This window comes from Lactuca sativa, chromosome 1 (genome assembly GCF_002870075.4).
Source record: "Lactuca sativa cultivar Salinas chromosome 1, Lsat_Salinas_v11, whole genome shotgun sequence".
Classification (NCBI taxonomy): Eukaryota; Viridiplantae; Streptophyta; class Magnoliopsida; order Asterales; family Asteraceae; genus Lactuca; species Lactuca sativa.
In genome coordinates this window covers 1,797,120-1,823,104 of record NC_056623.2, presented here as the reverse complement: position 1 = coordinate 1,823,104, position 25,985 = coordinate 1,797,120, and the positions used below count along the sequence as shown (strand labels likewise).

General features: G+C 29.9%; 2 protein-coding genes across 2 annotated transcripts; one reads left to right on the top strand and one right to left on the bottom strand.

Annotated features, from left to right (window-relative positions):
• Positions 1 to 720: 720 nt before the first annotated feature.
• On the bottom strand, positions 721 to 15,133 carry LOC111894732 (uncharacterized). The gene is made up of 15 exons (XM_052766469.1): positions 15,005 to 15,133; positions 9,858 to 9,979; positions 9,699 to 9,758; positions 9,500 to 9,619; positions 9,291 to 9,410; positions 9,040 to 9,184; positions 8,499 to 8,669; positions 8,187 to 8,342; positions 7,953 to 8,059; positions 7,769 to 7,862; positions 7,519 to 7,660; positions 2,637 to 2,793; positions 1,347 to 1,463; positions 1,075 to 1,201; positions 721 to 1,001 (listed from the first exon to the last, which is right to left on the bottom strand). Exons 1-15 carry the CDS (start codon positions 15,131 to 15,133, stop codon positions 744 to 746), a joined length of 2,025 nt encoding a protein of 674 aa, XP_052622429.1. The 3' UTR covers positions 721 to 743.
• Positions 15,134 to 15,602: 469 nt separating this feature from the next.
• On the top strand, positions 15,603 to 18,829 carry LOC128132213 (uncharacterized). Its single transcript, XM_052768509.1, has 6 exons — positions 15,603 to 15,606; positions 15,673 to 15,932; positions 16,813 to 17,862; positions 17,971 to 18,115; positions 18,216 to 18,411; positions 18,499 to 18,829. Exons 1-6 carry the CDS (start codon positions 15,603 to 15,605, stop codon positions 18,827 to 18,829), a joined length of 1,986 nt encoding a protein of 661 aa, XP_052624469.1.
• Positions 18,830 to 25,985: the final 7,156 nt, after the last annotated feature.

Below are 25,985 nucleotides of genomic sequence, written 5' to 3'. Positions count from 1 at the left end.
TACTTAAATCTTATTATATTTTATAAATCTTTTACCCGTTAAAATTATAAAAGAGTTTGTCCCAATCCACCACTAAAACAAATCGGTAACAATTTTTTCTCTAAAATTAGTCGCCAATCCATGCCAAATTTGTGGATATTTGGTTTGTTTAAAAGTAGGATTATTGCTATTTTATTCCGTTGTTGAATATGAAAACATCTGTCACTAAATAGTGGCTAAAGTTTTGACATGCCATTTTATACGACAAATTAACATCTATTGCTTAATTTTACTATCACACACAAATTAGTTTGTGTCTGTTTCCCTATTTTCTAGTAGTGTTGTGAACCATGTGACATGTGATGAAGATTTTATAATCGAGGAAATGATGCTAATGAACAAGAAACATGTCATGTATGTATCTTAATTCGTTATAATGTTACATGGTAACTTGCATTAACGTTCATTTTATGCATTAGTGTTACTGTTACGTTGTGGGACTTCAGGTGCAACACTAATCCATAAATTCAAAACGGTGTAATCGGTAATTCATTAACTACAAGACTTTTTAGAACGACATTAACCACCGGTACCACTTCTAAATTTGCGACAAGAGAAAAAGTGCTGTTAAATAAATTCATTGGATGTGAAGTATTAAAATGCATAACTAATTCCTTAATAATGTTAACGATTTATCATATATGATTGATAAGTAACGCCATAATATTTTTATTTAGGATGTATACAATGTATTGTTTTTCACATTAAGAAATTTTGTTAACAATGGAACTACTAGGACCTTCTAAACGGATATAGTCATACATTACCCCTTGAAAATGAGTCTTATTGCTGGCTTGAGTTAAGTAGATAGAATTCAGTCCATGTGAGTATAGATGGGAGCCTGGTATTTTGATACTGAATAACCAATACAAGCCGTGTATTCCGTGCCTTGCAATTGCATTGTCTCCCCCAATGAATCCAGTTGAAAAGAGCGGATCATTTTTCAGATCGTTAATACGTACCTGAAAAATTAGAATTTTATTTATTGTTTATAATATTTTGCATCTGAATAAAATTTAATGACCAATTAAGTACCTGTAAGTTAGACTGATGTGCGGAAGCAAGAGCTAATCGGAGTACATATGCTCCGCTCTCATTCACATGGTCAAGACGAAAATTGATTGTCCATGTTGTTCTCTTGTAAGTTCCATCGTCGGCTTCCCTTCAAAATTCCAAAGTGACGTTATAAGCACTTGACATATCTTATACTTAATAAAACATGGCTAGAGATTTACCAAAGTTATCTATATATTAATCACCACCAACACCATATAGATAATAATAGTGTAAACGGTAATGTAACATACCTAAGAACATGGGCAAAAAAGAAATCTTTTCCATAATTACTCTCTCCAATTGTGTATACCAAATCTTGATTTGGATACAACTCTGAATATCTGTTCCATAATCCGTACTGTCTGAACCTGTTCAATCGATATATATATATATATATATATATATATATATATATATATATATATATATATATATATATATATATATATTCAAAATCAAATAAGAAGGAAAATTTTTGTAGGAAGGTAAGAAGTTTTTTTTTTACATATTTTTTTAGCGAACAAACAAAATGAATCATCACATGATTCATGTGTAAGATGATTCACAAAAAAAAAAATTCTCAAAAAAACATGTTAATGATTCATTCATACAATGATTTTGTTGTTATTCACTAAAATTGTCATAAAAATGAATATTTTCTTAAATTACTTAATGAATCATGAAGATGTTTTTTTTGAAATTTTTTTCTTGTGAATCATCTTACAAATGAATCATCTAGTGATTCATTCATTTTGTTCGTCAAAAAAATATATACAAAAGAAATTTCTTATCTTCCTACAAAAAAAATCTTACAGGATATATATATATATATATATATATATATATATATATATATATATATATATATATATATATAGGGCTTAAGAAATATGTGGCTGTTATGTAACCTAAGCTTATATATAAAACCCTCCAAAATATGTAGTTTTGATCCATTTATATCCAAACTAATCATGATATCTCTGTTATTATTCTTCCTTAATCATGTGACTTGCCAAATCGATCAAATTTATATTCTTTTTATTCATTGTGTCTAAGAACTTAAAGCATTAAAAGTCATGATCATTTAATCAAACCTACTAAATTTTTAAATGAAAACTAATACAACAAAACATGAAAGAAGCACATTCAATAACTCAATCAATCCTTTCACAAATCATTAAATATACTTTTTCAACTGATTGACAAAACGTTTGAGTTATATCTATTAAAAAAATATTGGTGTTTTTACTTTCGCTATAAACTTTAGTGATTTTTTTTTGAAATAAAAAAAAATATATAATTGATCTTTTTTAATTCATAATTTACTCAATTCAATGGTATTTTATTAAAACAAAATGAAGAGAAAATGAAATTGGATTTGTTTTGTTTAAAACTACGTCATTTAAAAGGTTCTATACCTAAGTTTAAATACATAACAACCACATATTCACTTTTCCCTATATATATATATATATATATATATATATCTGTGTGGGGTGTGTTTGTGTTCATTAATGAATTAGTACATGATATATACGAACCTATTAGGACCTTGGAGAAGAAAACTGTTGGCATATTTCGGTTGAGGATCAGGGATGTGAAATTCAGCTGCTGTGCGGTCAGGAAAGCCGATAGCCCATAAAGTTGGACCATATCTCGGAGGATGATATACAAGTTCACCCATGTTTAATCTAACACCTGTTGTTAAGTTATTGTGTACGTTAATTATATATATATATATATATATATATATATATATATATATATATATATATATATATATAGGGTTAGGTTAGTTTGTTTTCATTATCTATTGTGTGCATTTATGACTGATTCTGGACCAATCATTTTAGTTATTTTAAGAAAGTAATTAATACATATTACATGTTGAAGATATAATATGTATTAATTACATCTTCAACATTTAATATGAATTAATTACTTTCTTAAAATAACTAAAATGATTGGTCCAGAATCAATCATGCAGGCACACAATAGATACTGAAAACATTTGAACCTAACTATATATATATATATATATATATATATATATATATATATATATATATATATATATAGGTTCAGGTTTATTTGAAACCATTCTAATTTTGTGAAACCGTGAGACCAAATCTACAAATAATTTTAAAATGCAAAATAAATGGAAAAATCCAAAAATACTTTTTTTTTAAATATTATTTTCGGAACTTGAATTAACTAAAAAAAATAAAAATAAAATAAAATAAATCCCGTTTTTTTTTGAAAAATACGTGAAATATTCTAAATAGAATATTACACTGACATATTCTTAAAAATAATTTTAAATTGCAAAATAAATGGAAAAATCTAAAAATTCTTTTTTTAAATATTATTTTCAGAACTTGAGTTAACTAAAAAAAATAAAAATAATAAAACAAAAATTAAAAAAAAATCCTATTTTTTTTTAAAAACCCGTGAAATATTCTAAATAGAATATTACACTGTACATATTCTAAAAATAATTTTAAAATGCAAAATAAATGGAAAAATAAAAAAAAATTAAATATTTTTTTCGGAACTTGAATTAACTAAAAAAAATAAAAAAATGCGTCTCACGGTCTTACAAAATTAGGCCGTCTCACATGAACCTAACCATATATATATATATATATATATATATATATATATATATATATATATATATATATATATATATATAGATATATATATATAGGGTTAGGTTATTTTGTTTTCACTATCTATTGTGTGCATGTATGACTGATTCTGGACCAATCATTTTAGTTATTTTAAGAAAATAATTAATGCATATTACATGTTGAAGATATATTAGGTATTAATTACATCTTCAGCATTTAATATGCATTAATTACTTTTTTAAAATAACTAAAATGATTGGTCCAGAATCAATTATACGGGCACATAATAGATAGTGAAAACATTTGAACCTAACTCTCTCTCTCTCTCTCTCTATATATATATATATATATATATATATATATATATATATATATATATATATATATATATATATATATATATATATATATATATATATATAGACGTAGGTTCAAATGTTTTTACTATCTATTGTGTGCATGCATGATTCATTTTGGACTAATCATTTTATATATACATATATATATATATATATATATATATATATATATATATATATATATATAGACTTAGGTTTAAATGTTTTCACTATCTATTGTGTGTCCGTATGATTAATTCTGGACCAATCATTTTAGTTATTTTAAGAAAGTAATTAATACCTATTATATCTTCAATATGTAATATGCATTAATTACTTTCTTAAAATAACTAAAATGATTGGTCCAGAATCAGTCATACATGTACACAATAGATAGTGAAAACAAAATAACCTAACCCTATATATATATATATATATATATATATATATATATATATATAGGTTCAGGTTTATTTGAAACCATTCTAATTTTGTGAAACCGTGAGACCTAATCTAAAAATAATTTTAAAATGCAAAATAAATGGAAAAATCCAAAAATACTTTTTTTAAATATTATTTTCGGAACTTGAATTAACTAAAAAAAATAAAAATAAAATAAAATAAAATAAATCCCGTTTTTTTTTTAAAAATACGTGAAATATTCTAAATAGAATATTACACTGACATATTCTTAAAAATAATTTTAAATTGCAAAATAAATGGAAAAATCTAAAAATTCTTTTTTTAAATATTATTTTCAGAACTTGAGTTAACTAAAAAAAATAAAAATAATAAAACAAAAATTAAAAAAAAAAATCCTATTTTTTTTGAAAAACCCGTGAAATATTCTAAATAGAATATTACACTGTACATATTCTAAAAATAATTTTAAAATGCAAAATAAATGGAAAAATAAAAAAAAATTAAATATTTTTTTCGGAACTTGAATTAACTAAAAAAAAATAAAAAAATGCGTCTCACGGTCTCACAAAATTAGGCCGTCTCACATGAACCTAACCATATATATATATATATATATATATATATATATATATATATATATATATATATATATATATATATATATATATATAGGGTTAGGTTATTTTGTTTTCACTATCTATTGTGTGCATGTATGATTGATTCTGGACCAATCATTTTAGTTATTTTAAGAAAATAATTAATGCATATTAATGTTGAAGATATATTAGGTATTAATTACATCTTCAGCATTTAATATGCATTAATTACTTTTTTAAAATAACTAAAATGATTGGTCCAGAATCAATTATACGGGCACATAATAGATAGTGAAAACATTTGAACCTAACTCTCTCTCTCTCTCTCTCTCTATATATATATATATATATATATATATATATATAGACGTAGGTTCAAATGTTTTTACTATCTATTGTGTGCATGCATGATTCATTTTGGACTAATCATTTTATATATACATATATATATATATATATATATATATATATATATATATAGACTTAGGTTTAAATGTTTTCACTATCTATTGTGTGTCCGTATGATTAATTCTGGACCAATCATTTTAGTTATTTTAAGAAAGTAATTAATACCTATTATATCTTCAATATGTAATATGCATTAATTACTTTCTTAAAATAACTAAAATGATTGGTCCAGAATCAGTCATACATGTACACAATAGATAGTGAAAACAAAATAACCTAACCCTATATATATATATATATATATATATATATATATATATATATATATATATATATATAGGTTCAGGTTTATTTGAAACCATTCTAATTTTGTGAAACCGTGAGACCAAATCTAAAAATAATTTTAAAATGCAAAATAAATGGAAAAATCCAAAAATACTTTTTTTAAATATTATTTTCGGAACTTGAATTAACTAAAAAAAATAAAAATAAAATAAAATAAAATAAATCCCGTTTTTTTTTGAAAAATACGTGAAATATTCTAAATAGAATATTACACTGACATATTCTTAAAAATAATTTTAAATTGCAAAATAAATGGAAAAATCTAAAAATTCTTTTTTTAAATATTATTTTCAGAACTTGAGTTAACTAAAAAAAATAAAAATAATAAAACAAAAATTAAAAAAAAAAATCCTATTTTTTTTGAAAAACCCGTGAAATATTCTAAATAGAATATTACACTGTACATATTCTAAAAATAATTTTAAAATGCAAAATAAATGGAAAAATAAAAAAAAATTAAATATTTTTTTCGGAACTTGAATTAACTAAAAAAAAATAAAAAAATGCGTCTCACGGTCTCACAAAATTAGGCCGTCTCACATGAACCTAACCATATATATATATATATATATATATATATATATATATAGGGTTAGGTTATTTTGTTTTCACTATCTATTGTGTGCATGTATGATTGATTCTGGACCAATCATTTTAGTTATTTTAAGAAAATAATTAATGCATATTAATGTTGAAGATATATTAGGTATTAATTACATCTTCAGCATTTAATATGCATTAATTACTTTTTTAAAATAACTAAAATGATTGGTCCAGAATCAATTATACGGGCACATAATAGATAGTGAAAACATTTGAACCTAACTCTCTCTCTCTCTCTCTCTCTCTCTATATATATATATATATATATATATATATATATATATATATATATATATATAGACGTAGGTTCAAATGTTTTTACTATCTATTGTGTGCATGCATGATTCATTTTGGACTAATCATTTTATATATATATATATATATATATATATATATATATATATATATATATATAGACTTAGGTTTAAATGTTTTCACTATCTATTGTGTGCCCGTATGATTAATTCTGGACCAATCATTTTAGTTATTTTAAGAAAGTAATTAATGCATATTAAATGCTGAAGATGTAATTAATACCTATTATATCTTCAATATGTAATATGCATTAATTACTTTCTTAAAATAACTAAAATGATTGGTCCAGAATCAGTCATACATGCACACAATAGATAGTGAAAACAAAATAACCTAACCCTATATATATATATATATATATATATATATATATATATATATATATATATATATATATATATATATATAGGGTTAAGTTATTTTGTTTTTACTATGTATTGTGTGCATGTATGATTGATTCTGGACTAATCATTTTAGTTATTTTAAGAAAGTAAATAATGCATATTACATGTTGAAAATATAACGGATATTAATTACATCTTCAGTATTTAATATGCATTAATTACTTTATTAAAATAACTAAAATGATTGGTTCAGAATTAATCACATATGCAAACAATAGATAATGAAAACATTTGAACCTAACTATATATATATATATATATATATATATATATATATATATATATATATATATATATAGGTTTCAAAAGGGAAGAATTTAATTTGGCTAGTAATTAAGTTTCAATAGCTATATACGACCTGGAGTAATATTGATGATCTTAGAATTTTTATAATCGCCAATAAATCCGGGAACCCAAGCGTATAGATTGTATTCGCCGACGATGATGTTCTTTATGGTAAAATAACCTTCCTTATTCGTTTTGGTCCAAAATTGGTATTGCTGGTGAATAAAGCAATTCAAGTAAGTAGTATTGAACTTTTATAAAATTAATATGAGAAGTAAAAAAAAAATATTGATATGTATATTTATTTGCATTGTGGGATTCACCTTGGTTTCTCTTTGCCAGGATCCCACGTCTCCCGGTGGTGCTAGGCCAATGTAAGCGCCGTTTGCTGATATGTAACCATGGCTATTAATAAAGCTACATATACACAAATGTAAAATTAACTAATTAATAATGTATATATGTATATAGTGTCTATTGATCACTAGCTAGGAGGACTTAATTTACCTATCTTGGACAAGTAATCTACCCATAACTGTGCCCCGTTGGCGAGCAGATTGGAAGTCAGGTGAAGCAGGAAAGTCATATGGCCATCGATCGACTTCAATGGACATCTAAAATTTAATCAACAAGTTGGATTAAGAATAATATGATAAAATGAAAGAGCATGTTATATATATATATATATATATATATATATATATATATATATGGTTAGTTTGTAAATGTAATAAACTAAACCTGGTGTTTCGCATCATTCCAAAGAGTATAAGGGTTTTTTCCATCAGGAATAGTATTGAGATATATAAAAATCGGGCCTAACACTTTCTTCCACGACTCATTTTCCTCAAATTTGATCACCATATCGTTTCCGCCATAATGAGCACTTGAAAAAATCTATATAATTCATATAAAATGTATAATCAAATTGCTTATATATTATGAAGCATGTACAATAACTAATTGAGTAATTGCTTATATATTATGAAGCATGTATAATAACTAATTGAGTATATGATGTTTTTACATAGAATATTTATTATGAAGACTTACCGAAAGAGTTGTAGGTCCAACATGAGAAGTTAGCTCCTGTTTAATCGGACCACCTACCCTAAACTCATTACTTGGTGTAATTTGCCAAAATCCTACAGCAGGATCCGTACAAATCCATCCATGGACTCGAAGATCCTTTAATTCACAAGTGTATTGATATTTATCATCTACCTGCATGCATTTTATATAAAGAGTATATATATATATATATATATATATATATATATATATATATATATATATATATATTGGGTTAGGTTATTTTATTTTCACTATCTATTGTGTGTATGTATGACTGATTCTGGACCAATCATTTTAGTTATTTTAAGAAAGTAATTAATGCATATTACATATTGAAGATATAATAGGTATTAATTATATATTCAGCATTTAATAAGCATTAATTACTTTCTTAAATAACTAAAATGATTGGTCCAGAATCAATAATACAGACACATAATAGATAGTGAAAACATTTGAACCTAACTTCCACAGTACTTTAATTACATGCATATGGTGAAATTCGTGACAATTTCTTTACCTGTCCTTTGAACTTACGCTCTAATGGGTCAACAAGGAGAACTGCCTCCGGATAGTCTAATGTCTTACTCCTTTCAGGAAATCGATCTTCTGGCAAAGGCATATCCCTTTGTCGGTCATCGTTCGACATGGCCATATAATGAAATCTAAGCAACAAATGTCATGCCATCATAATCTAGATAAAAAAAATGGTTTCATTTCGATCTAAAATTAAGTAATCTTTATTAGGAATTAATGAAGTTAAATAATTACTTGTCTCTCCTGAGCTTGAAAGCAACTCTAGTGGCCTCAAGATCAAAACTTGGCCATCCTTTCACATGTTCAAAAATTGCATAAGTATAGAAGCCGGATGACCCACGGAGCATAATATACCTAACAATAATACATCACATTGTGTTCAATACTCATAATTATGAATTTTGGATACTTAAAGTTATGTTACCAGTGTAATTAACGAGAACCTTTTGTCAATTTTGAGAGGGACAGATTTTCCCTTGAGGGAAAAATTCCATGTTCTAGAAAATGAGACTTCTACTTGATCTTGAGTTTCTTTTATAACTTTACAAATTGTTCCTGTGACACTGTATAAGTATAACATAATAATCAACATCTCACAATCAAAACTAAATCTCTCGAAAGACAATATACATATCAGATTACCTTTCCAAGGTACCTTCGGTTCTTGTACTTCCTGGAGGACTCCAAACAACATCCCAATACCTAATATTCACCATCCAAAACATATTATAAGTAACCCTAATCACGTATGTCATGAACCTTTGAAGTTTAAATAAACGAACAATGAAATGATATTATTACCCTCGACTAGATTCATTTTTCTGAACTTCTAGCAAATTGTCGATTCCCTTGTATTGTATGCGGGTGATATGACCTTCTGGATTTTGAAGCGTGACTTGGACTATGCCATTACTCATTACCACCTACAAAAAACATGTTTTTTTACATCAAAATCTAATATATATATTATTTTCTTTGGAAATTACAATCGAGAAGATGATAATTTCCAACTACTTGGTGTTCATGGATAGTTTATCCTTCACAGGACATTGATGGTTTATCCGGTTTTAGTTTCCGAGGGCTGTTATGATAAAATAATGACTTTATAGCAACAAATTATGGTTATTGTACAAATTTGATCATCTACCTTTATTTTGTACACAATTACCATTAAAATATAATATATAAAAACAAACATTGTGATATTTTTTTAAAACTTTGTTTATATGTTATTCTTTTATTATGTTTTTATTTAATCGAACATATATAAATAAATACATAAAACATGGAATTTCTATTTATTTTTCTTTAAAATAACACATTTCTTTTACATTATATATTGAAAATTCTTTATTATTCTATTTTTTTTATCACAATATCACATTTTTATTTATTTCTTATACTATATACTTTATACTTGAACATTATTTCTAAAATATATTAGAATAAAAAAAAAAACAAAATATAACATTATTACGAACAAATCAATGAAAATAAATCCTTTAATCTTAAACCATCCATGGTGCATTATATTGATCTTCCGATTATATGACAGTACTTTTTTAATTATAATTACGAGGGAATACCAACCTCTCTCAAAGATGGTATCGAGTGCCATATGAACAAATATTTTATATATAACAAGTATCTGGCTATTTTTAATTAAATTATTTAATAAAATTTTAGCATGAATATATAATATTACAAGCATTAAAAATTATTATGATAAATATAAAAAATATTGAAATTTAATTTAATTTATAAAAAAGTAAATCGATTCATTTAAGCGGCACACATCAAACTTACCTTAGACTTATCAAGTGGGAGCTAAAATGTGAAGTATCAACGATAATTTAGATGTGTAAGATTTGAACTTTAAAGCTCTTATATGAAACTAGGTGTGAGACTCATGTATTAAATGAGTTTATTTAAAATAAAAATTAAATATAAAATTCTAAACATTTAAGAAGTTTGAATCTATAAGAAAAATGAAAAAAATATTGAATTATAAAAATTCAAGTGTTTTTTTTCTCTTTTAAATTTATAGAAATAATTTAGATAAATAATTAAAAGAAATTAATAAAACTTTAACTTGATAATTTTGAAATTAGAAGGAAAGTTCATAAATGAAATTGATATATGCATTTATTATTACATTTAATATTATGTGGAATTTAAGAAAATGGAAAAATAATAAAATGACACGTGGAATAAAAATTAATTTAAAATTACCACAAAATTACATATGTGGCAAAATGAATGAGAATGTGACATGTGGCAAAAAGATCTTTATTTATTATAGTAGATTTCATACTTTAGCCAGAGGCTCCCTTCATTAAGGAAATTTTTTACAACATTAATTCGTATGTCTATATGTTAGAGTGCCTATATATATTTTAAGATATGTCAAATTTATTTTGTAAGAAAATAATATGAAATTTAGTTCAAAATTTTACATGTAAATACTAATAATTTCAATAATAACTTGTAAATAATTAATAAGCTAATAAATAAATTGGAAAAATAAAAAGATAATTATTTTTCTCATAACATGTGAGATCCAAATGCCTTCTCGCATAAGTAAAATTTGCATTTTTACCTCCATCATAGATCCAATTGCATCATAGGCATGGGGTTGAGGGAGACAAAATGAACAATTATATAAGACTCAGTTTATATATATATATATATATATATATATATATATATATATATATATATATATATATATATATATATATATATAACTTACAATAGCGATATGGTCCTTTTTTTTTGACACGACCAAAACATTTAAAGATATTTAAATTTTCAAGACCTGTCGTAATACGAAATGTAAGATTTGAGATCGGATGGTCTCACTTAAAAATAGAGATGGACTTTCATATAACCCTTTGCACTTGAAGACAAAAATAGGACGATGGACCCTTTACGATTTAAGCTTTCCAGCTTGTTTTAATTGTATTAGTAAAATATTTCTAGAAAAAACTCATTTCCAAATGAAATTTTCATCACAAAATCGTCACCAAACCGACAAATTTACAATACATTCACAATAAACAGACTTTATGATGAATTGCCAACGGACTAGTGCATATTTTCAACTAATTTGTGACGGACTTCCGAAAAACAATCACTAAATTTACTTTTGATGGGAAAATTTGAAGGGCAACCCCGGGCTACATAATAGCTCTGCCCTTCCGATCCCATCTACGCACTCATAGGCGAAGGTGGTGGGTGTGGGTTTAAAAAATAAAATCAACATATTAAAATGTTAAAAAAATAGTAAAGATATAATAATTATTCTACATATGGAATGGACGAAAGCTGTAAAAAAAAATACTATAAGGAAGGTCCTGATATATTGAAAAAATGATAGAGATGAAACTTAAATGTTACCTCAAACCATGTGATTGATTTATGATTTACTCTATATATCATTAATATATTTTTTATATTATATACTCCCTCCGTCCCAAAATTATAGTCTATTTTTTTTTAGTTTGTTTCAAGATAATAGTCCAATTATAAAAATAAATAACATTTTTACCAAAATACTTTCTGATTATTACTTAACCAAATAAGTATTTAATGAAACATTAAATGCAAAGAAAGGACAAACCTGTCATTTTATTATATAAAGTTAGTGGTAATTAATGATTTTCTTAATGTGTGTTTTTTGTCTATGGACAATAATATAGGGACGAAGGGAGTATATATATATATATATATATATATATATATATATATATATATATATATATATATATATATATATATATGTTTAGGTTCATTTGAGACCATTCTAATTTTGTGAGACCGTGAGACCAAATCTAAAAATAATTTTAAAATACAAAATAAATGGAAAAATCCAAAAAAATCTTTTTTTAAATATTATTTTCGGAACTTGAATTAACTAAAAAAAATTCTGTTTTTTTTTTTTTGAAAAATACGTGAAATATTCTAATAGAATATTACATTGACATATTCTAAAAAATAATTTTAAAATACAAAATAAATGGAAAAATCTAAAAATTCTTTTTTTAAATATTGTTTTCGGAACTTGAATTTACTAAAAAAAATAAAAATAAATAAAAATAATCCCATTTTTTTTGAAAAATACGTGAAATATTCTAATAGAATATTACACTGTACATATTCTAAAAAATAATTTTAAAATGCAAAATAAATGAAAAAATCTAAAAATTCTTTTTTTAAATATTATTTTTGGAACTTGAATTAACTAAAAAAATAAAAAAAAATCCGGTTTTTTTTTAAATACGTGAAATGTTCTAGTAGAATATTACACTGTACATATTCTAAAAAATAATTTTAAAATGCAAAATAAATGGAAAAATCCAAAAATTCTTTTTTTAAATATTATTTCCGGAACTTGAAATAACTAAAAAAATAAAAAAAATAAAAAAAATGCGTCTCACGGTCTCACAAAATATAGGTGGTCTCAAATGAACCTAATTATATATATATATATATATATATATATATATATATATATATATATATATATATATATATATATATATAGGAATGAGTTCTCTGGAAAACAAATAACTAGGGCAACATCTATCGGAACCAATAATCAAATAACACGTGTCCATTTCTTTCTTCACAAGTAATGTATTGTGGAAGTTATTGTGGAAGTGATGTGTTGTCATGTTTCATTGGTTCAAATATGTGTTGCCCTAATCAATAATTTTCCAAATAACTCTTCCCTATATATATATATGTATATATATATATATATATATATATATATATATATATATATATATATATATATATATATATATATATAAATTCGGAAATGAAAGAAGTCAACCAAAAGCCTTGGTACTCTTCTGATCAATCACACTGTTTAATAGTTCACTTCAATTTTGATTGGGGGATTTCACCGGTTACTAATCCAGTATCGGTATAGTAGGCCTCCTTGGCCACTCCACTAGTGGCTCGACTTCGTCCTAAAAGCTACTGCTTCCGAAGCTTGTTCTCGGTTCGTCGTTCCAAGCTTAGATTTGAGATAACTGTAAGAATTCCTGCATAGCAGGGTTACCGCAGCTAAGGAAGCCTTGCACTTAGAACCGAGGGATAAAGTCTCGAATATACAGAAAGACTCCTAGCTAGCTAATCCTTAAGCCGAGCTAGTTCTTAGTCTTGCATATATATATATATATATATATATATATATATATATATATATATATATATATATATATGAAAATGATCAAGATAAACTGCAGAATTCAAAAATAAGTGTGGTTTTAATGACATGGCACTGCCTGCCATGTCAACAAAAGGAAATTGAAAAACAAAAAAGTAAACGATGTGGTTGTTTTTATATTTAACCCTTCAATAAATTATCCACATGCAACCACTAACAATAATAACAGAAGTATGTATAATTTTCAATTCAATAGGTACACTTATCAAATCAATTACGGTATTCTTTTAATAAATAAGTATTAACAAACTGTTTCATACGATTAGTAACTAAATGAGTTTTAACTAAAAAAATGATATATAAAACAAACGTGAGCCAATACAAATGTAGCTAGATTTTGAATTGAATCAAATTGTAATCATTTGGAGTAATATTTGGACATTGTTAGTTTATTTTTTCCTAGCCTAGTCGTCGGTTAATTAAAAAAAAAATTAAATTGTTGTTCGTGAAAAAAGATGTGAACCGAGCTTGTTTTATATGGTTTTGTCATTTTCGGATATACCCAAACCTGACAACTGGTTTCTATCTGAAAAGTCAAAGCATATAAGACGATTGTGGTTAACTGTTAAGCAACTAAGAAAGCCGATCAAGCCACCCGTTCACAAAAAAGAGCTAGCAAACTATAAATTTGATAGATATAAAATATAAAGCCCACGTGAAATTTATTTAACTGGAGACTTATTTGCAAATTATAAGTAGATGTACATACATGTTTCTGAATAAAAGTCAAGTTTACCCCTGTAGTGGCAATCGACGATTTTTGAGCTCTTGTTATATATGAACATGTTGACAATAAGTAGAAGCTGAAAGCACTCAGAAAGAAAAGGCGAGGATGCATAATAATCTTCTTATTACACGAGTTGAATGAAGTTTCCTATATATACAGGGAGAGGTAAATACTACATACATAATGATTACGCCACAAGGCATGATTGGAGTTAATGCTTTAAACAATAAATGCATGCGTTATCATCTAAATACGAGAAAAAGAACTAAAGTATATGTACATAGAATTTTGCAATTATCCAATGTACTTATATATTAAAGTTCTTTTGACTTAGAACATAACGTATATAAGTGTATTGGATATGTGTCCATATTCAAGTGGTTGGGGGTTTAAATATTATGATGGATAAATATATAGATTTAGAAATATGGTTAAATGAGTGTGAGAGTCAAATGTTATAAAAGAATCCGATAGACTTGATTGGTAGGCCCGACAATCGTGTTGCGTTCGGGTTGACGGGTCGTAAGTTGGCGGGTCAAAATATACCAACCTGAACATGACCCATTTAACTATATAAGTCATGGGTTGGTTGGTTTGTAACATAAACTCATATATGACCCATTAACCCATTTATTTATACGGGTTTACAGGTTGGCGGGTCCGTGGTTCAGATTTAGGTTCGTGTGTTCGTGGGTTGGATCGCAACAAATTGATTGTCTGTTGCGTTGTGTTCGTCGTTTATGTTCTGACGTCAACGTCGTTCGATAATGATTCAATCATTCATGCCGCCGTTATTCGTGAGTTTATTATGTCGTTCATCATAAAGGGAAAAGCGAGAGAATGCTTATTCGATTTTGTTTGTGAGATACTAAGATTATTTAGGCAAACACCAAATGTCAAATGGTCAATGGTATCGGGTATCCTATCCTAGTATAAAGTATAAAATATAATGTATAATACTTAATAGATTTAAAAAAATATATAATTTTTTTAATTAAAATTCTAAACGGGTTGGCGGGTCAACCCGTATATTTTTTGAGAAACCTATATATGATTTGTTTAATAAACGGGTTAACGGGTTGAAAAACTCAACCCAAACTCATTTATTTCGTGTCGTGTCGCGGGTCATTTAACGGATCGTCTCGAAAATTGTCAAGCCTATTGGTAGGTAACAACAATTTAAAGGAAATTAAGTAAAATAACCATAATGTGATAGTATATTTCACGAAAATCAACAATTTTTTTTATATTTTTTTTGGGCAAAATAATCAACAAATCCACAATAGTGCATTTGTAGATCAACAAAAAAACTTTTTTTCTAACAAAATTCAAATTGACATTTCGGAGTTCGGCTTAAAATTCAAGGGTTTTTGTCATAAAAGCCCTCAAATTTACATAAAAAAAACCGGTTATGCCCAAAATCGATTTTTTTTCCACAGATGCCTAACATTTGCCCCCTCATGTTTCATTTCAATGTTTTTTTACTGGTTCCCCTTAACCAACCGGTTACATCCCCATTTGTAACCGGTAACATCGTTAAGCCCGTCTCCTCCGTTTCTCCTCTGTTAACACTCTCTCAACATTGAGACACCTACCACCCTCCCATGCTAGTACTTCTTCAGACATAGGTAATAGGAACTCAAACGTTAAACTCCATTTTGGTGAAGCATTCTCATTGTCTGAAGCTAGGGTTTTTGAAGAGGTAAGAAATTACGGTCTGATCATGGTTTTTATGAGAAATCATCTCTATTAATTGCTTACTTTTCATGATAATGGTTGCGATTGTGCAGGGGTTAGAAATGGGTTCTTCAGGCGATGGTTACGACGACCCATTTGCTGGAATTTACAAGCCATTTTCTGGGTTAAATGAGATGGATTTTGAGCTGCACGAGATTTACATGGATCATGAAACACGACAGCAGTTTGTATCAAGGCTTGATAAATGTAAGGGTCATTTTCTTAACATTCTACTTTGTGATGTGAACATTAGAAATGCAAGTATGATTGAGATGAAAGATCGAGTGGACCATGGTAATGATTTGCAAAATGATGAGGAGACAGAGGAAGAAGTGACTAACAAATACATAATACATGATCCAAATGTTAGGTGGGATAAGATGGAACCTAAGTTAGGGTACGTGTTCGAATCACCTGCACAACTGAAATTCTGTGTGACAAACTATGCAGTAAATGGAGGGTACCAAATATACTTTCAGAAGAGTTACAATAAAAGAATTGTTGCAAGATGTGGTAAGAGACATGAAGATAATAAATTCCCTTTTAGACTTTATGCAGCATGGATGTACAATGACAGAACCTTTCAGGTTAAAGCAATATATTCTGAGCATCTTTGTTCTAGAGTGTTTAAATTTAGGTCTATTGTTACCCCAAAATGGATTGGAAGACACTATGTAACTAAGATAGCAAATAAGCCCATACTTAAACTTAGGGAGATGATCAGTGACATCAAACAAAGATATAGATGTGTGGTATCTATAGGACAGGTTAAAAGGGCAAAACAGTGGGCAAAAGAACTGATTGAGGGTAAATTAAATGAACACTATGCAAGAATTTGGGATTATGCCCAAGAGTTATTGAGATCAAACCCTGGGTCTACATGCAAAGTTGGTGTTACTAACAATCCAGATGATAAGAATTATTTTAAAAGGTTTTACATATGTTTCAAATCTTTAAGTGTTTGCTGGAAAATAGGTAGAGATGCTAATAACCAAGTGTTCCCAATAGCTTGGGCTGTTGTTGATGTGGAAAACAAGGATAATTGGACCTGGTTTCTGGAGCTTCTGAAGGATGATCTTGACCTTGGTACTGGTGTAGATTTGGTTGTTATTTCTGATCAACATAAATTAAGTTCCCTTATAATTATAGTATATTTCAATTTTATTATTTCAATATGGTTATAAATACTAAGATAATATGTCTGTTCACAGGGTTTTCTTGAATCTGTTAAGGTTATTTTGCCACATGTGGAGCACAGGCAATGTGCTAGACACATTTATGCAAATTTCAATAAAGCTTTCTCTGGATTGGAGTTAAAGAAGCTGTTCTGGGCTTGTGCAATGAGTTGTGTTGAAGGTGACTTCTTGAGAAACATGGAAAAAATAAAGACCATAAGCCCTAGTGCATATGAGTATCTAATGTCAAAAGAACCCAAAACATGGTTTTTGTGAGGCAGTGGAGAATGGTATTTCAGAGTGTTTCAACTCCATAATTGTAGAAGCTTGGAAAAAACCTTTGATTACAATGCTTGAAGAGATAAGGATATACATAATGGACAGGTTTTCCTTTATGAATGATGAATGCAGTAAATGGAAAGGTAATATATGTCCAGAGGTGATTAAGAAGATGAATCTTTTTGGAAAGAACTTTAGGTAAGACACAAAATAATTGTTTCTTTTTCTAATTGTCATTATAGTTGATATATAATGACTAATACATACTCTTTTGTCTTCATGCAGGCTTTGGTTAGTAGTGCATAGCTTAGGAAATGTATTTGAAGTGAGAAGAGCATGTGCTAGTTACAAGGTAGATTTGGATGGTAGGGTTTGTTCTTGCAGATTATGGGATTTGTCTGGAATCCCTTGTGTCCATGCGATAGCAGCCATTAATTATATCCATCAAACTCCAGATAGATATATTAGTGACTACTTTTCAGTGAATAAATTCAAGGAATGCTATTCAACAAACATCAGTCCTGTGAATGGGAGTAATATGTGGCCTCTAACTGGATACAACAAGCCTTTGCCACCTGTTGGTAGGAAAATGCCTGGTAGGCCCAGAACCAAATGAAGGAGGCATGCAAGTGAGAAAGAGAGTAAGTTTAGTTCCATTTCAAGGGTGAAACCCCCAAGGACAGTGAGATGTGCTAATTGTCTTGAGTATGGGCATAATAAAAAAGGCTGCAAGAATGAAAAAAGGTACCAGTTCCTATGCCACCAAAGAAGATTGGAAGGCCTAGGAAATGTGATGTAGCTGGATCCAATCCACATGTTTCTGTACCCACTCAATCTAGTCAGCAAGCAAGTCAACAGGGCAGTCAACCACTTGTGACATCAACTGTAACCACTCAACCTAGTCAACAAGCAAGTCAACAGGGCAGTCTGCATGCTTCAAGTTCTAACACTGGCAAGAAAATGAGGAAATTAGGTTTAAGAGGCCCAAGTTTCAGAGTTGGTGACATTTCAAGTGAAGTAACTTTCCCAGATGTTAGAAGGAAGAAATTGGCTGTAAGAAGGCCAAATAGGAAGTCAACAACCAAATTTCAGGATGAAGTCAACAACCAGGTTCGAAATGAGGTTGCTCAAGCTGTTGCTCTTAATGATGTTCCTTTAGTGAATGAGATGATAGAAGAGGAAGAAACTGAGGTGTCAGTGAAGGTGCCAGAGCCAATTTTTAAAGAAGTTCATTTGGTCAATAACCAAGTTCCAGTTGTTAATGATATTCCAAATAATGTTGCTCAACTTCCTGCTGTTAATGATGTTCCTTTGGTGAATGAGGTGATACAAGAGGAAGATGACATTATGTTGATAGAAGAAGAAGTAGTTGATGTTCCATTAAAGGTTGCCCAAGATCTAAAACAAAGTCTTGATTAAGTTGGAGATGCAATTGATCAAATTCTTGGTTCTGGAAATGCATCAGATGCATCTGATGTTCCATTGGTGAATGAACGTGGTGTAGAACCTGAATTCACTGAAGGACATGCATCATATGTTCTCCCAGATAAAATGAAGATAAGTGTTGAAGACGTAGCAAATTTACTTGAAGCGGGATATCCCATGGCTGAAATTGAAAGCATGGGGTGGTTAGAAATCGAACTTGATGACACTCCACCAGTTGAGATGGTAATTTATTAACCTTGTAACTTTAAATATACGTTATTTATTAACCTTGTTATTTCTTGCATCAGGACTTAAATGAGGATGAACCTGATGTTGATGAAGGTGAAGCTGACTTTATAAATGAAGTTCTAAATGATGGTGGTGTGATTGAAGGTGAAGGTGAAGGTGTTGAAAATCAAGATGATGGTGATGTGATTGAAGGTGAAGGTGTTAATCATGGGAATGAGGCTGCTGGTGATGTTCTAAATAATGAGGTTGCTGATGATGAAGGTCATCTGATAGTGCCTAAGACAAGGAAAAGAAAGCCGTTAGAGAGGATCACTAAACTGAAGCTTAAAAAGGCAGTTTTTGATAAAGATGGGGGTGGTTCCATATGTTTAAATCCAGTGAATCTGGAGTAGTTAGTTATGTATATGGGGGATTTAGGTGGGAATGGTATACTTGGGCATTTGCACAGGAAGCCCTTTTTGGTACATTTTGTACATGTTAGTTTATACACCCACTAAGTGCACCTTTCATCCAGTTGTTTTCATGTACCTTTTGGGTTGCCTTTTTGGGATATATTTTTGGCAATTTGGTATAAATGGATGGATGGTACATGTTAGTTGATCTTTTGTAATCTTTTGTATTGGTACATGAATATGATGTAATGAATCCCCTCATTATGGTTATAATATGTTTTTTATGTTTGTTATTTTATATTATGTTTTTTTGATCCATACCATTGGCATATAGCAATTTAATGCATATTATGAACCATTAACAGATAATTTAATCCATACCATCCCCTCATACCATTGTACTTTACCATTTAGCAATTTAATGCATATTATGAACCATATGTTTGTTATGTTTACCATTTACATTTCACAGATAATTTGTATTTTACCATTTCATAGAACTGTACCATTTCACAACATTGTACCATTTCATTGTACTTTACAATTTCACAACATTGTACCATTTCATAATTGTAGTTTACCATTTGCATTTCACAAATAATTTGTATGATCCATACCATTGGCATATATATTATGTATCATTTGTAACTACAGTTAGCCAATTTTAGCATTTTACTTTACCATTTAGCAATTTAATGTATATTATGAACAATAATTTGTAAGACCATTTACCATTTAGCAATTTAATCTTCATCCAAAACAACACTTACTAGCCAACTTCAACATTGTACTTCCATTTGCAACTAAAATCAATCCAAATATTCTACCAAAAGCCAAGTCAACCCAAACATTCTACCAAAAGCCAATCCAAAATGATTTACATCTTCAAAACAACTATTGTCACCATTACAAAAATAAGAACCAAAAGACCTACAATTATTTCTACCAAAGTCTTCAACTGTTCATGCCCCTGCCCCTGCCCCTGCTTCTGCTTTGTGTGAGTTGGGTCGATAATGTGGTCATCTTCTTCATTGTACCATTTGAAAAAACCACAATCCTCTTCTTCCACCTAGAAAAAACAATAATTTGTATGAATTACATACAAATTAGGGTAAATTTACAAATTAGGGCAAATTGTTTCAAGGTTTCTCAAGGTTTCTTCATTGTACCATTTCAAGGTTTCTCAAGAAATTTACAAATTAGGGCAAATTGTTTACCTTGTAATTAGGGCACCCGTAAAACTTCTTTCCATAGTTCTCAGGTGTTCGAGCAACAGATACCTTGCACACATCTCCACAGCCACATCTAACTATTCTTTTCTTTCTCAATGTTGGACCACCTTGGAAGCTTGATTTGGCAGGCGAAGTCGACATTTTACAGATACTTAGGGTAGAAGACGGGGGAGAGAATAAAAGACAGGGGAGGGAAAGACTTTGGATCGATGTTAACGGAAGACGATCATGTTTGGGGGTTAAAAAGGTGGATGTAACCGGTTGGTTAAGGGGAACCGGTAAAAAACATTGAAATGAAACATGAGGGGCAAATGTTAGGCATCTGTGACAAAAAAAAAAACCGATTTTGGGCATAACCGGTTTTTTTATGTAAATTTGGGGGCTTTTATGACAAAAACCCAAAATTCAATGTTTGAAGAAGAAAAACTATCAAGTTTCAAGAATATGTCTGAAATCTGATAAGACATACCAGAACTTTTAGATTTTTTTTTTTTTTTGCTAAATCTAACACAAAGATAAACAAATATAGTTAATGAGAAGTATATAGTAGACATAAAATAGAACATTTAATTGAAAAAATGCGATATTAAACACTTGAAATAAATATTTCAGACATAAGTGAAATATCTTAAAAAACATCAAGAATAAGAACTAAATTTAAAAACAAGTCCCAAATTTGACATTTGAGAAACTGATAATTTTCAGAAATTAAAAAGGTTGTTCTCTTTTCAAAAACTTAATTAGAAAGGTTGGTTTAGTGAATTTTATATGATTTAAAGTGAGAAATAAATATATCTGATTCTGATAATTATTTTCCAAGAGATAATAAAAGAGAGCAAAATTTCTAAAATAAACGTTTTTTACACAAATAATTATTCTTTTGCATATGTCATCTATGAAAACGTGAAAATAACATTGATTTGTGTAGGAACTGGCTAAAAAATGGTCTCGATGGGCATGTATGTGTGGTCCCTATTTAACGTAATAAAAAACACTTTATCATTTGTTACATACTTATTTTGCATATTCTAAGAAACTACATGTGAAGAAAAAACAAGACTACGGTAATTATTTTATCATTTTTAAACACTTATTCTGGATCTGTTAGCTCAACAATAATATTAATAGTTAGAAGTTAGCGAGTTAGATGCGGAAAGTAAAGTAATGTAAATGACAGCAATTGTTATATCAAGAATACACGTAAGTTGATTCATAACTTGGAATGCATTCAAATCAATGTTAGTAAGTGAGATCAAACTTAGTGAATAAGTCACAAAGACTTGCTTCGAAGAGTGATTATAATCAGATATGTTTAAGTAAGAAGTGGAGAGTGAAGAGTGATAGAATGATAACCTTAGAAATTGTATTAAGATGAAATGCATAAGTTATCAGTGATTAGGAGAGGTGTTCAATACAAGAGAATAAGTCTCTATTTATAGAGACTTAGAGCTACACTAGATTACAACTCTATAAGCAGCCGTGCAAGGCATACTGGATAATAGAGTGTATTACATAAAAGACAAATAAAGTAATCTAGCTAATGACTGCGGTAGCTGACTCCGGGTGCTGATGCGGTTGCGGTAGAGAAATGGTTGCGGTAGCTAAGTTCAAGAGGGTCACTTCCATGATTCAACAATTTCCCCCTAAGTGACCTCTTTAACTTTGGTTCAGCTATCAAGTTTGAGGAACTTGATCAAAATCCACCAAAACTTCCTGACGTTTTCCAGCCATGTGATTCTTCTTGTAATCTCGAACTTGACTTCTGCGGTAGTATGCTTCGATCTTTCAACTGCGGTCTGGCAGATGTCAAGTTGTTTCTTGGGCAGGCGGTTCATGGCACTTATGGGAATAAAGTATTTGACATTGCCGATTTTCCTTTTGAAAATGATGCCAAGCTCTGGGAAGTTAGTTGCACCTACACACTCTATTGGGGTGCCTTGCATCGACAAAACCCTCTACTTGACTCATGTAAACATCCTCAGCCAACTTTTTGTTAAGGAAAGTGGTTTTGACATCCATCTGCCATATTTCATAGTCCTGAAATGCAGCAATGGCTAGCATCACCCTTATAGACTTTATCTTCCCAACTGGTGAGAATGTCTCATCATAGTCCACTCCGATAGTTTGAGTAAAGCCCTTCGCAACCAATCGCGCCTTATAGGTGTCTAACTTCCCATCCATTTCGGTCTTCTTCTTGAAGATCCATTTGCACTCGACCGTCTTACGACCTGGCACATTGTCAACCAAATTCCAAACTTGGTTGTCATACATGGACTGAATCTCGCTGTCCATAGGCTCTTTCCATTTTGCAGACTCCGGGCTTGTCATGGCTTCCTTGTAGCTATTAGGTTCATCCAAATTTATTAGTGTACTATCACTAATAAACGTATCAACCTCACTTGTTATATGAAAACCATACAACACAGGTGAAACACTAACTCTACTGGAACGTCTAAGAGGTAAGGATTCGTCGATCGGTTCAAGCCGAGTTTCCTCCTCGGGTTGAGCGTCAGTGTTAGAGGTTCCTTCATCGCTCGACCCTTGAAGTTCTTCAAGATCAATTTGTCTCCCACTGTCCCCTTGGCTTATGAGTTCTTTCTCTCGGAAAACCCCTATCCTCGCAACGAAGACAACATTGTCACTCGATCTATAGAAGAGATATCCAAAGGATTTATGTGGATAGCCGATGAAAGTACACTGCTCACTACGAGGTTCGAGCCTTTCGTGAGTCTTTCGTATTACGAAATCCTCGCAACCCCAAACCTTGATATGTTCCAAAGATGGAGCTTTCCCTGTCCACATCTCATGAGGTGTTTTGGCAACCTTCTTTGTAGGGACTAAGTTAAGGATATGGGCGGCAGTCTCTAAGGCATACCCCTGAAATGAGATAGGTAATGAAGCACGAATCACATTGAACAAACCATATCCAATAAGGTTCGATTGCGCCTCTCAGCCACACCTTCAAATGCGGTGTCCTAGGTGGCGTCAATTGTGAAACGATTCCGCATTCCTTGAGGTTGTCATGGAATTCAAGACTTAGGTACTCTCCTCCTCGATCTGATCGAAGCATCTTGATTTTCCTGCCCAACTGATTCTCCACTTCTTGTTTAAACTCTTTGAACTTTTCAAAGGTTTCTGACTTGTGCTTGATTAAGTAGATATACCCATATCTGCTATAATCATCGGTGAAAGTCACATAGAAGCGGCTCACATCCTTTGTGGTGGATCTAAAGGGGATACACACATCAGTGTGTATGAGATCCAATAAACCCTCACCCCTTTCACAAGTGCCAGTGAAGGGTGACTTGGTCATCTTTCCAAGTAAAAAAGATTCGCACACGTCATCGTTCCTAAGGGCGAATGACTCCAACACTCCATCCTTTTGGAGTTGGGCTATGCGTTTCTTGTTGACATGTCCAAGACGAAAATGCCACAAGCATTCTTTATACAAACTATTGGAACAATCGATACACAACACATCATTTCCTAAATTATCTACAACCATCATAGTTTCATATATTCCATTACAAGGCAATGCTTCAAAATAGAAAACACCATTAAGATAAGCATTAATAGAACCCTTTTTAATATCAAATAAATATCTAAATCCTTGTCTATACAAACCATGAAATGAAATGATGTTTCTTGCCATATCTAGCGAATAGAAAAATTTATTTAAATCTAGTCCTAATCCATTACTAAGCATTAAAGAGTAAATTCCAATCTTGGTGACAGGCGATGATCTTCTGTTCCCCATGATCAACTTTATCTTCCCATACTCCACATCCCCATTTCTTCTTAGGCCCTGCAAATCATAACAAATGTGAAACCACATCCTGTATCAAGAACCCAAGAAATGTATGTGATGAATCATTAGATTTAATAGTGTAAATACTTGTGAAGGACGGCTTGATCTTTCTATCCTTGATATCTTGCAAATACTTTGGGCAGCTTCATTTCCAATGCCCTATTTCATGGAAATGATGGCACTCTGCATCTTTGGGGCTGGAGTTGGGTTTAGCAGAACCAACCTTGGTTCCACTAGAAGAGGTGCCATCATGGGACTTTCCCTTATGGTGGCTCTTTGAGGGAGCCTTCCTCTTCTTACCCTTTCCTTTCCCAATTACCAAGACTGGGAAGCAGTAGGAGTAGGATTTTGTGCAACGGACTTGTCCTTGAGATTACTCTCGGTAGTCCTCAATAGACCTTTCAGCTTGTTCAACGTGACCTCTTCTTTGTTCATGTGGCAGGTCATGCGAAACTGGTTGAACCAGGGTGGCAGCGAATGAAGAATGATGCCAATCGCCAGCTCTTCATCGAAGTTAACATTTAACTTCAGCATGCGATCAACATACCTCTGCATCTTCTGTAGATGAGCAGTGACAGACTCTCCGTCTCTCCTCTTGGTCGTGATCATCGAAGTGATGATCTTGTACCTCTCCTGCTCGCACTTTGGTGATACCTTTCAACTAAG